This window comes from Physella acuta, unplaced genomic scaffold (assembly GCF_028476545.2).
Source record: "Physella acuta isolate Inbredline_101_S28 unplaced genomic scaffold, ASM2847654v3 ptg000212l, whole genome shotgun sequence".
NCBI lineage: Eukaryota > Metazoa > Mollusca > Gastropoda > Physidae > Physella > Physella acuta.
The window spans coordinates 1-15,429 of NW_026731731.1; the positions used below are offsets into that span (position 1 = coordinate 1).

Here is a 15,429-nt window from a genome sequence, read left to right on the forward strand (position 1 = left end):
TATATATATATATATATATCCAGTCTCCTTAAAAATAAGTGTTCGAAAATTTTAAAAGTGATTGAAAACCAATACATGAAAATACAATAGAAGATTGAACACTCGCACTATTGTTACATTTATTGTACACACCTGTGGTACTATTTGGACGCACGTTAATGTAATTCATACCATTTTGTTATTTTAGAAAAAATACTGTGTGTAGCATTTCAATTACACCTTGAAATCCTGATTTTTTTCGTTTGATTTACAATAAAGTTTGCTTTTAAGTAAAAATAAACTGCTTCGCACTTGAAGTTTTTTTTTTAAAATCTCTTTTCATGAGGAGGTAGGCCTACTTTCCTACCTACTTTCCCCTAGTTTTCCTTATAATGTAATCGTCAGGTCTGGGTTGGTACCAGACTTAAAAACGACTGCCCCGTCCATTTCGTCTGACTGCCTTTATATTGACACATTGTTTTAAAAACCTTTATTTTATTCCATCGAACCCCAGGGGTTCAGTGAGTCAGTCTCAGGGGTTCAGTGAGTCAGTCTCAGGGGTTCAGTGGTTCAGTCTCAGGGGTTCAATGAGTCAGTCTCAGGGGTTCAGTGGGTCAGTCTCAGGGGTTCAGTGGGTCAGTCTCAGGGGTTCAGTGAGTCAGTCTCAGGGGTTCAGTGGGTCAGTCTCAGGGGTTCAGTGGGTCACTCTCAGGGGTTCAGTGAGTCAGTCTCAGGGGTTCAGTGAGTTAGTCTCAGGGGTTCAGTGAGTCAGTCTCAGGGGTTCAGTGGGTCAGTCTCAGGGGTTCAGTGAGTCAGTCTCAGGGGTTCAGTGGGTCAGTCTCAGGGGTTCAGTGAGTCAGTCTCAGGGGTTCAGTGGGTCAGTCTCAGGGGTTCAGTGAGTCAGTCTCAAGGGTTCAGTGGGTCAGTCTCAGGGGTTCAGTGGGTCAGTCTCATGGTTTCAGTGGGTCAGTCTCAGGGGTTCAGTGAGTCAGTCTCAGGGGTTCAGTGGGTCGGTCTCAGGGGTTCAGTGGGTCAGTCTCAGGGGTTCAGTGGGTCAGTCTCAGGGGTTCAGTGGGTCAGTCTCAAGGGTTCAGTGGGTCAGTCTCAAGGGCTCGACGGAGGTCAAGTCAGATACCCGACTCATATGTTTTGCGATCGGATTTGGTCAGTGCTGACGATAGAACTAGCGGCCACGGCTGATGACAGTTCATACACGACAGCACGACAGCATGACAGCAAGACACAGTAACAACGACAGCATGACACAGTAACAACGACAGCGTGACACAGTAACAACAACAGCACGACAAAGTAACAACGACAGCAAACGACAGCAAGACACAGTAACAACGACAGCATGACACAGTAACAACGACAGCACGACACAGTAACAACGACAGCAAACGACAGCAAGACACAGTAACAACGACAGCATGACACAGTAACAACGACAGCACGACACAGTAACAACGACAGCAAACGACATCAAGACACAGTAACAACGACAGCACGACACAGTAACGACGACAGCACGACACAGTAACAACGACAGCACGACACAGTAACAACGACAGCATGACACAGTAACAACGACATCACGACACAGTAACAACGACAGCACGACACAGTAACAACGACAGCACGACACAGTAACAACGACAGCACGACACAGTAACAACGACAGCACGACACAGTAACAACGACAGCAAACGACAGCAAGACACAGTAACAACGACAGCATGACACAGTAACAACGACAGCACGACACAGTAACAACGACAGCAAACGACATCAAGACACAGTAACAACGACAGCACGACACAGTAACGACGACAGCACGACACAGTAACAACGACAGCACGACACAGTAACAACGACAGCATGACACAGTAACAACGACATCACGACACAGTAACAACGACAGCACGACACAGTAACAACGACAGCACGACACAGTAACAACGACAGCACGACACAGTAACAAAGCGTGCCAGTGCGAGACAATACGTATCGTTATCGTTATATCTCTGTGTTGTAAAACCCTTGACGTCACGACACACGTACGTCACGAATCGTCTCAACCCCCACTACACGTGCTGAGCTCTTCCAGGCATCTCTTCCAGTCTACCGTCTGCAAGAACGAAACGGAATTTATATAGAAAACATATACTTCTAACATTGTCCCCCCCCCCCCCCGGAGAAAATAGTCTGGAAGAAACACTGTACACGTGATGGATATACGTGATGTTACGAACATACTTAGTGTTTCTTTATCGTAACCCAGTAGTCAACTTGTCAGCAAAAAAACAAGCGGTCGGACGAATGTGTACATGTCAGCGTTAAGCGAAACTTGATAGGAGTCAGCATGATTTGGAATGTGTAGTTGAGTAATTCTAGTCTAACACCGGCCAAACTAAAAGGACACTTCCTTATGCTGCACACAGATGGGAAATACAAGAATACAAAGCTCGCTGAATTCATCATAGTGAAGCCAGGAATTTTTGAAATGGTGTCTGTACAACAACTTATCATTGTTATGTTTTTGTGAGAAAATCATATTTAATTTGTTTTGTTCATAGAACACAATGATATTGATGCACGGTCCATTTTATGCACCAGTAAAATATGGTCATATGTTTTGAATTTGAAAAAAAAAATCATATTTTATATTTTCTATTAAGAAGAGTACGAGTGTGCGTATAAGAAGCTGGTGGGGTACCTTCAAAAAGGTTAAGAACCACTGCGCTCGATTGTTCCAAACTGTGTGCTATTGGTGCGCACCATGTTCATCAACAGCAGCCTGCTACTAGCTCTGTCTAAATACGTATCTAACCGGAAGTGACATCAGTCGCAGCATCCTGTGGTCTGGAGGTGGTTTCACGTCAACATGAACCAAATCACCAAACTACACATCTAACACTCAACATTTGTAGCAGAACTTGGGCTTCACCAAAGCTGAGACTCAGCCATCAAATCCATGGTTGAAAAACGGGTGGGTAATCTAAGACTCATAACAATGGCGTCTTAATGGTTGCCAAGGGCATCTGGTACACATGTTTTTTTTTATCTATATATTATTATGTGTTTATTATAAATAAAATATTGACATGGTCCATAAAATAATGATGTAGATTCTAGATTATAATCTAGATCTAGATATCTAAGAAGATCTATATCCATTGGCGTAGCGAGGTCGGGTGTCACACGGTGCGGCACTTAATGGTGTCACCCCCCCAGAGGCGTAGCGACTCTTCCCGGGGACAAACTTTCAATTTTCGATTTTGCAACCCCCCCCCCCCTCAAATTTTTATCTATATATTTTACTATTTTTTGCCTTGGTGTCACCCCCCTAAATGGTGTCACCAGGTGCGGTCCGCACCCCCCCCCCTCGCTACGCCTCTGTCTATATCTATTGTTAATGGTTATTGGTGATGTGGACGATAGAAGCTTTGACTAATTTTAGTTATTTTATAGTTTTCTTATACTTTTAAACAATTGAAGATTAAAAAGTTTAATAAAAAAAATGTTTTTTTTTGTTGCACAAGACTTTAACCGGTAGATGACAGAAGCTAAGGGGTCATCCATAAATGACGTCACACTCGTAGGGGGAGGGGGGGGGGGGTCCGTAATTTTGTGACGATGTGTGATGATGGGGAGGGGGGGGGGGGTTCAGATGTTGCGACGTCACATTTTTGCATTATAAAAAACCAATGTTAGAATACGAATTTTAGACATTATTTCGAGTTTTAGATAACTGTTTTAATAAATTGTAATAGTTTAAACAAGATTATGGAAAAATATCGATGTTTTAAAAAAATTCAACTGCAATTTTGAGAGGGGTTGTAGGTTGAGGTGTGACGTCATTTGGGGGGGGGGGGGGGTCTGGCTTTTTGTGTCACCGTGTGACGGAGGGGAGGGATGAGGTAAAAAACGTCAAAAAAAGCGTGACGTCATTTATGGATGACCCCTAACAGAAGATGTCGGAGTATGATTGAGATACAAAACAAAGGGCCGACGTCTTTTCTAGACACCACCGATTCCACCAAGTGCTATCTACACATGCATCAAACAATTGTTCTTCCATATTTAGTAACAGTTGCAATAAATGACCTAATCGATTAGGTGCACGAAGCATATTTTAACAGTAGCGTTACCTTTTACGTAAATGGTGACTTTGATAAAAACAAAGTGTTCAAGTTGATGCTGAGTTGATTACAGTTGATAATCAAAACGCTGAAAACGCGACTGCATGAGCATGCTTGTACGGCTAATCGGTTTAGGTGTAAGCGTGAACATATCATCTAACACATTCAGTTTTTACCTCACACCTTTACCTCATATCACATTATGTTACATCCACATAAACATGCCACAAACCACGACATAATCGGGCTAATTATGTGGGTCCATGTTATTGAGGGAAAACAATATCAACCTAGGCGTCATTAAGTCGGGTGTCAATGGATGCGTGGTGTCATTAGGTCGGGTCTCTCTAGATGCATGGTGTCATTAGATTGGATGTCAATGAATGCGTGGTGTCACTTGATGCGTGGTGTTATTAGGTCGGATGTCACTGGATGAGTGGTGTCATTAAGTCGGGTATAACCCGATAAGGTAACGCGAAGGGACGCCCACTTTGCCTTGTATACTTATTTCCTTCCCTACATAGTCCCATACTTCCCTACTTTACATAGCTACATACTTCCCTACTTTACATAGCCTTATACTTGCCTACTTTACATAGCCCTATACTTCCCTACTTTACATAGCCCCATACTTCCCTACTTTACATAGCCCCATACTTCCCTACTTTACATAGCTACATACTTCCCTACTTTACATAGCCCTATACTTCCCTACTTTACATAGCTACATACTTCCCTACTTTACATAGCCCCATACTTCCCTACTTTACATAGCCCTATACTTCCCTACTTTACATAGCCTCATACTTCCCTACTTTACATACTTCCCTACTTTACATAGCCCCATACTTCCCTACTTTACATAGCCACATACTTCCCTAATTTACATAGCCCTATACTTGCCTACTTTACATAGCTACATACTTCCCTACTTTACCTAGCTACATACTTCCCTACTTTACATAGCCCTATAATTGCCTACTTTACATAGCCCTATACTTCCCTACTTTACACAGCCCTATACTTCCCTACTTTACATACTTCCCTACTTTACATAACTCCATACTTCCCTACTTTACATACTTCCCTACTTTACATAGCCAGCCCCATACTTCCCTACTTTACATAGCCCTATACTTCCCTACTTTACATAGCCCCATACTTCCCTACTTTACATAGCCCCATACTTCCCTACTTTACATAGCTACATACTTCCCTACTTTACATAGCCCTATACTTCCCTACTTTACATAGCTACATACTTCCCTACTTTACATAGCCCCATACTTCCCTACTTTACATAGCCCTATACTTCCCTACTTTACATAGCCTCATACTTCCCTACTTTACATACTTCCCTACTTTACATAGCCCCATACTTCCCTACTTTACATAGCCACATACTTCCCTAATTTACATAGCCCTATACTTGCCTACTTTACATAGCTACATACTTCCCTACTTTACCTAGCTACATACTTCCCTACTTTACATAGCCCTATAATTGCCTACTTTACATAGCCCTATACTTCCCTACTTTACACAGCCCTATACTTCCCTACTTTACATACTTCCCTACTTTACATAACTCCATACTTCCCTACTTTACATACTTCCCTACTTTACATAGCCAGCCCCATACTTGCCTACTTTACATAGCCCTATACTTGCCTACTTCACAGAGTGTCATGTTTATGCTACGGAGGATAAAGTTCAAAACTCTGCTGATCATGTTGGCGTGCTTGCTTGTGATGTTTATCTGGTACATCCAGCGCTCGCCACGTGAAAGGAGACGGGTCAGTTTCAGAAAAATGGTAGGTTGGTCTTCATTGCAAAACACCTGTAATAGACGTACAACCCGTGAACCACACATACCACAACATATAACATCAGTGTTTCTTCCAGACTTTTTTCTCCGGGGGGGCACTTGAAATCTTCGGGGGGGCGGTAAACTTGTTTCGGGGGGGGGGGGGGCGGACACTGTTAAAAGTATATATTTTCTATATAAATGATATAAATTTCATTTCGTTCGGGGGGGGGGGGGGGCGGTAAAAAATTTTCGGGGGGGGGGGCTTCACCCCCCCCCGAAGAGATGCCTGGAAGAAACTCTGTATAACATAATGCACCAATACATGCCACCACATATAACATGACGCCCCTGTCTGTTGTCAACCATACATACACCACATATAACATGATGCCCCAACCATACATACACCACATATAACATGATGCCCCAACCATACATACACCACATATAACATGATGCCCCAACCATACATACACCACATATAACATGATGCCCCAACCATACATACACCACATATAACATGATGCCCCTGTCTGTTGTCAACTATACATACACCACATATAACATGACGCCCCAACCATACATACACCACATATAACTTGATGCCCCAACCATACATACAACACATATAACATGATGCCCCAACCATACATACACCACATATAACATGATGCCCCAACAATTCATACACCACATATAACATGATGCCCCAACCATACATACACCACATATAACATGATGCCCCAACCATTCATACACCACATATAACATGATGCCCCAACCATACATACACCACATATAACATGAAGCCCCAACCATACATACACCACATATAACATGATGCCCCAACCATACATACACCACATATAACATGATGCCCCAACCATACATACACCACATACAACATGATGTCTGATGTCAACCATCCATACACCACATATAACATGATACGCCAACCATCCATACACCATATACAACATAATGTCTGATGTCAACCATCCATACACCACATATAACATGATGCCCCAACCATTCATACACCACATATAACATGATGCCCTAACCATACATACACCACATACAACATGATGTCTGATGTCAACCATCCATACACCACATATAACATGATACGCCAACCATCCATACACCACATATAACATGATGCCCTAACCATACATACACCACATACAACAAGATGTCTGATGTCAACCATCCATACACCACATATAAAATGATACGCCAACCATCCATACACCACATATAACATGATGCCCCAACCATCCATACACCACATATAACATGATATGCCAACCATCCATACACCACATATAACATGATGCCCCAACCATCCATACACCACATATAACATGAAGCCCCAACCATATGTACACCACATATAACATAAGGTCTCAACCATCCATACACCACATATAACATGATACGCCAACCATCCATACACCACATATAACATGATGCCCTAACCATACATACACCACATACAACAAGATGTCTGATGTCAACCATCCATACACCACATATAACATGATACGCCAACCATCCATACACCACATATAACATGATGCCCCAACCATCCATACACCACATATAACATGATACGCCAACCATCCATACACCACATATAACATGATGCCCCAACCATCCATACACCACATATAACATGAAGCCCCAACCATATGTACACCACATATAACATAAGGCCTCAACCATACATACCACCACATATAACACATGTCAACCATCCATACACCACATACAACATAATGTCTGTTGTCTTCCAGAGGATCAGACAGCCGGGTGATGAGATCCCGCCGATGAAGTTCCAGACACCATCCCCGAAGGAGAGAAAAAATATGTATGCCAAAGCCTTGAGGAAGTTGCCCCGCCCCCTAGGGTTGCACCCCGACGTGGCACTTGTACCGTCGCTGCCCCCGCCTGACTTCAAGCTGCCTCTTCGAGATTGCGTCGTCCTGCCTCATCAACCGAGGAAAAACGTGACCATTTGTATCTACAAGATCAAGGACGACGTCTGGGTGTCAGGGAATCTCAAAGTAAGATTTGTCTGGGTGTCAGGGAATCTCAAAGTATCATTTGTCTGTGTGTCAGGGAATCTCAAAGTAAGATTTGTCTGGGTGTCAGGGAATCTCAAAGTAAGATTTGTCTGGGTGTCATGGAATCCCAAAGTAAGATTTGTCTGGGTGTCAGGGAATCTCAAAGTAAGATTTGTCTGAGGGAATCTCAAAGTAAGATTTGTCTGAGGGAATCTCAAAGTGAGATTTGTCTGGGTGTCAGGGAATCTCAAAGTAAGATTTGTCTGGGTGTCAGGGAATCTCAAAGTAAGATTTGTCTGGGTGTCAGGGAATCTCAAAGTAAGATTTGTCTGGGTGTCAAGGAATCTCAAAGTAAGATTTGTCTGGGTGTCAGGGAATCTCAAAGTAAGATTTGTCTGGGTGTCAGGGAATCTCAAAGTAAGATTTGTCTGGGCGTCAGGGAATCTCAAAGTAAGATTTGTCTGGGTGTCAGGGAATCTCAAAGTAAGATTTGTCTGGGTGTCAGGGAATCTCAAGGTAAGATTTGTCTGAGGGAATCTCAAAGTAAGATTTGTCTGGGTGTCAGGGAATCTCAAAGTAAGATTTGTCTGGGTGTCAGGGAATCTCAAAGTAAGATTTGTCTGGGTGTCAAGGAATCTCAAAGTAAGATTTGTCTGGGTGTCAGGGAATCTCAAAGTAAGATTTGTCTGGGTGTCAGGGAATCTCAAAGTAAGATTTTTCTGGGTCTCAGGGAATCTTAAAGTAAGATTTGTCCGAGGGAATCTCAAAGTAAGATTTGTCTGAGGGAATCTCAAAGTAAGATTTTCTGAGGGAATCTCAAAGTAAGATTTGTCTGAGGGAATCTCAAAGTAAGATTTGTCTGAGGGAATCTCAATGTAAGATTTGTCTGAGGAAATCTCAAAGTAAGATTTGTCCGGATTACAGAAAATCTTTAGTAACTTTCGTGTGGGTGTCATGTAGTCTCATGTGATATATCTATATGTAAATAGTTTTGTTTTAAGGTAATATAAAAGGCTACACAATTTCAGGTAGAAAAACTTTGGGAGGAGACTTTAGTGTTGGAGATGGATCAAGCATTGAAGGTCAGGGGTTCAGTTTTTACTTTATCACTTGAACTACACAAGTAAAAGCAATCGTTTAAAATATCTTTCTTTAGCATCGAGTGGTTTTAGAAAAAACATACAACTATCTAGCAGCCGAGCCACATGACAAACGTTGCATATAGTCAACATTGGTGGTGCCCAGCTTGCCAGTCTATAACACAACCCTCGGTTTCGTGCCAGCTAATACAGGATTAATACAGGGACGTCGTGACCCAATAGAAACACCGTGACCTAATAGAAACACCGTGACCCAATAGAAACACCGTGACCTAATAGAAACACCGTGACCTAATAGAAACACCGTGACCCAATAGAAACACCGTGACCTAATAGAAACACCGTGACCCAATAGAAACACCGTGACCTAATAGAAACACCGTGACCCAATAGAAACACCGTGACCTAATAGAAACACCGTGACCCAATAGAAACACCGTGACCTAATAGAAACACCGTGACCTAATAGAAACACCGTGACCTAATAGAAACACCGTGACCTAATAGAAACACCGTGACCTAATAGAAACACATTGACGGTGTAAAAAGAAAACTGCTACATAAAAAAATATGGTTCACAATATAAAAACACTTTATTCACGCGATAATTTGTTTTAAATTAAGAAAAAAAATCCTTTTGTAAAACACAAGAGAAATCGGCCATATTGAAAATAAGCATCGATTTACTGAATTCTTAAACAATAAAGTACCAAAACAGCTTTAACCTTAGACATATTTGAATGGGAAAATTGTAGAAAAGGCCCAATACTTGATTTTGTGGAACATTTCAAAGTAATTTTCCTTTTCTTTAATTTTTTAACATTTATATTTTGAAATTTTGAATTATTTGGACCAAAGCGTATATTTAGTAACTTGATCAAGAAACATTAACCCAATTAAAATTTTGAGAAAACACTTTTAAATGCGTATTTAAAAGCGACGTATATTCGATTTTCATCGATGTAACGCTTTAATCATAGTATTAAAACAAATTAAGTATTTATCAATATTGAAAAAGCTTCAATCAGTGGCGTAGTCAGGATCGTCTCAAGGGGGGGGGGTTCCAATTTTTACCCGGGGACAAACTTTCGATTTGCACCCCCTCACTCAAACTTTCGATTTGCACCCCCCCTCATACTTTTATATATATACCGAGGGGTATATGGGGGGGGGGGGTTATGACCCCCCCCCCTAACCCCTGCCTACGCCACTGGCTTCAATAATAAAGTTAGAAAAAATGTCGATTCGTTTCATAAAAATTCGATATATTTTATAAAATATAGAATCGCCCGGTTTAGAATTAAAAAAAAAATCTATTTGCAGAGCAATCCTGACCTAATGCTGGTTGACCTTGGCGCTAACCTTGGCGAGTACACACTGTGGGCTGCAGCCCTGGGTCATCGTGCCCTGGCCGTTGAGATGGTTCTAGAAAATGTCCGCATGCTGCAGACGTCCCTGATGCTGAGTGGACTCAGTCAGCTGGTCACTATAGTAAACAACGCCTTGTACAGTGACCATCGTACTCTACAGGTCAACTTTATGAAGTAAGTTGACTTTGGTTTATTGCCATAAGGTCAACTTTATGGCGTAAGTCAACTTTGGTTTATTGCAATACGGTCAACTTTATGGCGTAAGTCAACTTTGGTTTATTGCCATAAGGTCAACTTTATGACGTAAGTCGTCTTTAATTTATTGCCATAATATTTATAATATGGCGTAAGTCAACTTTGGTTTATTGCCATAAGGTCAACTTTATGAAGTAAGTCAACAGTGATTTCATCCAAGCAATTTATATATATATATATATATATATATATATATATATATATATATATATATATATATATATATATATATATATATATATATTAAGCTCTGTTGTTGCATCGACTTGGTGGACTGGATGTTGGACAGGATGTTGGACTGGATGTTGGACTGGATGTTGGACTGGATGTTGGACTGGATGGTGTAATGGATGTTGGACTGGATGTTGGACTGGATGGTGTAATGGATGTTGGACTGGATGTTGTAATGGATGTTGGACTGGATGGTGTAATGGATGTTGGACTGGATGGTGTAATGGATGTTGGACTGGATGTTGTAATGGATGTTGGACTGGATGGTGTAATGGATGGTGGACTGGATGGTGTAATGGATGTTGGACTGGATGTTGTAATGGATGTTGGACTGGATGTTGGACTGGATGGTGTAATGGATGTTGGACTGGATGTTGTAATGGATGTTGGACTGGATGGTGTAATGGATGTTGGACTGGATGGTGTAATGGATGTTGGACTGGATGGTGTAATGGATGTTGGACTGGATGTTGGACTGGATGTTGTAATGGATGTTGGACTGGATGGTGTAATGGATGTTGGACTGGATGGTGTAATGCATGTTGGACTGGATGTTGGACTGGATGTTGTAATGGATGTTGGACTGGATGGTGGACTGGATGTTGTAATGGATGTTGGACTGGATGGTGTAATGGATGTTGGACTGGATGGTGTAATGGATGTTGGACTGGATGGTGTAATGGATGTTGGACTGGATGTTGTAATGGATGTTGGACAGGATGTTGGACTGGATGTTGGACTGGATGTTGGACTGGATGTTGGACTGGATGGTGTAATGGATGTTGGACTGGATGGTGTAATGGATGTTGGACTGGATGTTGTAATGGATGTTGGACTGGATGGTGTAATGGATGTTGGACTGGATGGTGTAATGGATGTTGGACTGGATGGTGTAATGGATGTTGGACTGGATGTTGGACTGGATGTTGTAATGGATGTTGGACTGGATGGTGTAATGGATGTTGGACTGGATGGTGTAATGCATGTTGGACTGGATGTTGGACTGGATGTTGTAATGGATGTTGGACTGGATGGTGTAATGGATGTTGGACTGGATGGTGTAATGGATGTTGGACTGGATGGTGTAATGGATGTTGGACTGGATGTTGTAATGGATGTTGGACTGGATGGTGGACTGGATGTTGTAATGGATGTTGGACTGGATATTGTAATGGATGTTGGACTGGATGTTGGACTCTATTGTGACTGAATGGTGATCACAATTTTATTACATGATTTTACCTGACGACTTTAATCTGATTCGTCCACCTAATTTTCTCTTCAACACACCTCACAACCATCCACCAACCACAACCATACACCAACCACATTTATCCACCAACCACACTCATCCATCAACCACACTCATCCATCAACCACACACATCCACCAACCACACTCATCCATCAACCACAACCATCCACCAACCACAACCATCCACCAACCACAACCATCCACCAACCACAACCAACCACCAACCACACTCATCCATCAACCACACACATCCACCAACCACACTCATCCATCAACCACAACCATCCACCAACCACAACCATCCACCAACCACAGCCATCCACCAACCACAACCATCCACCAACCACAACCATCCACCAACCACAACCAACCACCAACCACAACCATCCACCAACCACACACATCCACCAACCACAACCATCCACCAACCATACACATCCACCAACCACAACCATCCACCAACCACACACATCCACCAACCACACTAATCCACCAACCACACTTATCCACCAACCACACTCATCCACCAACCACATCTACCATCCTACAGAAACAACATGGGAGGCAGCAGACTTAACACCTCCAAAGTCTTTGAAGACCTTGACCTTACACACGGCGTGGTGCTGACGAAGACGATCTGCATGGATGACCTAGTTCCCCTGATCACAGACAGACCCGTCTACCTGAAGATCGACATCGAGAACACGGAGCACGAAGCCCTCAAGTGCGCTAGTCAGTTCTTCTCCAAGGTGAATGTCGAGGTTGTGCAGATGGAGTGGTTCCTGAGATCGCAGGCTGAGATGGACAACATCACCAGCTTCATGTCCCACCTCGGCTTCCACATGTCTGAGTCTGCTACTCGTCTCATCAAGCCTGTTGACATCGAGACCGATGTGTTTTTCGTGCGAAAACCTGCGCGGGATGTTTAGCCCAGCAGTGATGTGTTCATCATAAGTATCGTGATGTTTAGTTCAAGGGACGGAACTTAGCCCAGCAGTGATGTGTTCATCATAAGTATCGTGATGTTTAGTTCAAGGGACGGAACTTTACCTTAGCAGTGATGTGTTCATCATAAGTATCGTGATGGTTAGTTCAATGAACCTAGCGTTAGCCCCGATCTATGTGATCATCAAGAATATCATTACTCATTAAAGTGCTTAGCACACAACTATACAAATCATCCTCAAATTGCCTTGTGTTACTAGTTTCATTTTACCTGTTTCACAAATATTTATGTTAAATTCGAGGTTTGTCTAAGTATATACTGTGCTAAAATAATGAATTCATGAGAAAATCAGTAGTAATCGTTTGTTGAAAACAACAACATTGCCGTTCTAGGATTTTAGAATTTTTATTTATTTTGTATTTACGATTTGAAACCCCGTTTATTTGCCCACGTTTTAATTTAGTACTGTAGTAGTTGATCTTACTAGCAGTGGCGTCGCATTTATTTTGGTGAGAAGAGTGGTCAATGTCGCACGGGTGTCATGTTTGTCGGGGGGGGGGGGGGGATATAGTAATAAAAGGCTAACAATAGCAGTGTAAACAATGTTCCGTTAAATAAACGTTTGAAACAGTTGAATTAGTGTATTAGAGATTAGAGATATGAAACAGTGCACGTATTAGATCTGTCATAATTAATAAAGTAACATATATCAGATAGTGTAAGCTACAAGAAATAGATAGGTTAATAGATGCCAATGCACACAAAAAGTGTTTTTTCCTAGGTTGACGCAATGAAAGAAACTCTACTGCTATAGCTATTAACCTGTTTTAGTTTCTAGCCAATTAATACAGACCTATGATATAACCACACCATAAAACATGTTTTAACCAATAGACCAGTGATACAGACCTATGATATAACAAGACCATAAAACATGTTTTAACCTATAGACCAGTGATACAGACCTATGATATAACCCCACCATAAAACATGTTTTAACCATTGATACAGACCTATGATATAACAAGACCATAAAACATGTTTTAACCTATAGACCAGTGATACAGACCTATGATATAACAAGACCATAAAACATGTTTTAACCTATAGACCAGTGATACAGACCTATGATATAACAAGACCATAAAACATGTTTTAACCTATAGACCAGTGATACAGACCTATGATATAACCACACCATAAAACATGTTTTGACCTATAGACCAGTGATACAGACCTATGATATAACCACACCATAAAACATGTTTTAACCAGTGATACAGACCTATGATGTAACAAGACCATAAAACATGTTTTAACCAGTGATACAGACCTATGATATAACCACACCATAAAACATGTTTTAACCAGTGATACAGACCTATGATATAACCACACCATAAAACATGTTTTAACCTATAGACCAGTGATACAGACCTATGATATAATCACACCATAAAACAAGTTTTAACCAGTGATACAGACCTATGATATAACAAGACCATAAAACATGTTTTAACCAGTGATACAGACCTATGATATAACCACACCATAAAACATGTTTTAACCAGTGATACAGACCTATGATATAACCACACCATAAAACATGTTTTAACCTATAGACCAGTGATACAGACCTATGATATAATCACACCATAAAACATGTTTTAACCAGTGATACAGACCTATGATATAACCCCACCATAAAACATGTTTTAACCAGTGATACAGACCTATGATATAACAAGACCATAAAACATGTTTTAACCTATAGACCAGTGATACAGACCTATGATGTAACAAGACCATAAAACATGTTTTAACCAGTGATACAGACCTATGATATAATCACACCATAAAACATGTTTTAACCAGTGATACAGACCTATGATATAACCACACCATAAAACATGTTTTAACCAGTGATACAGACCTATGATGTAACAAGACCATAAAACAAGTTTTAATCCCTAGACCAGGCCTATGATATAACGACATCTGTGACTTTAGCGAAATGTGCAGAATACTGTACAATTTGACTTGACCTCCCATTACCGTCAGTTCAAAGTAAATCTGTTATGGACCGTTAAGTCGATACAGCGGTATGAAAACTACATGAATACACATTGATTTACTCATACAACCAAGCCTTTCTGAAGTTAGCCTGGGCTAATAGGTTTTGTTTCAATCGCTGTCAAGAGTACTATGTTGACACAATCAGTGGTAAAATTGAAAGAAAGATTCACAATTTCCAAGGGACTATACAATTT

At 41.3% G+C, this 15,429-nt stretch overlaps 1 protein-coding gene across 1 annotated transcript; it reads left to right on the forward strand.

Moving 5' to 3' along the window:
* The first annotated feature begins 2,815 nt into the window (after positions 1-2,815).
* On the forward strand, positions 2,816-13,401 carry LOC131937531 (uncharacterized). The gene is made up of 6 exons (XM_059295032.1): positions 2,816-2,971; positions 5,807-5,938; positions 7,734-8,003; positions 9,032-9,085; positions 10,427-10,647; positions 12,764-13,401. The coding sequence occupies exons 1-6, from the start codon at positions 2,957-2,959 to the stop codon at positions 13,140-13,142; spliced, it is 1,071 nt and encodes a 356-aa protein (XP_059151015.1). The 5' UTR covers positions 2,816-2,956; the 3' UTR covers positions 13,143-13,401.
* Positions 13,402-15,429: the final 2,028 nt, after the last annotated feature.

Bases quoted from the DNA above. Each gene is read 5' to 3' on its own strand.
- LOC131937531 (XM_059295032.1), top strand. The intron at 5,939-7,733 runs GTAGGTTGGTCT...GTTGTCTTCCAG, and splicing joins GGGTCAGTTTCAGAAAAATG to AGGATCAGACAGCCGGGTGA. The intron at 9,086-10,426 runs GTCAGGGGTTCA...ATCTATTTGCAG, and splicing joins AGATGGATCAAGCATTGAAG to AGCAATCCTGACCTAATGCT.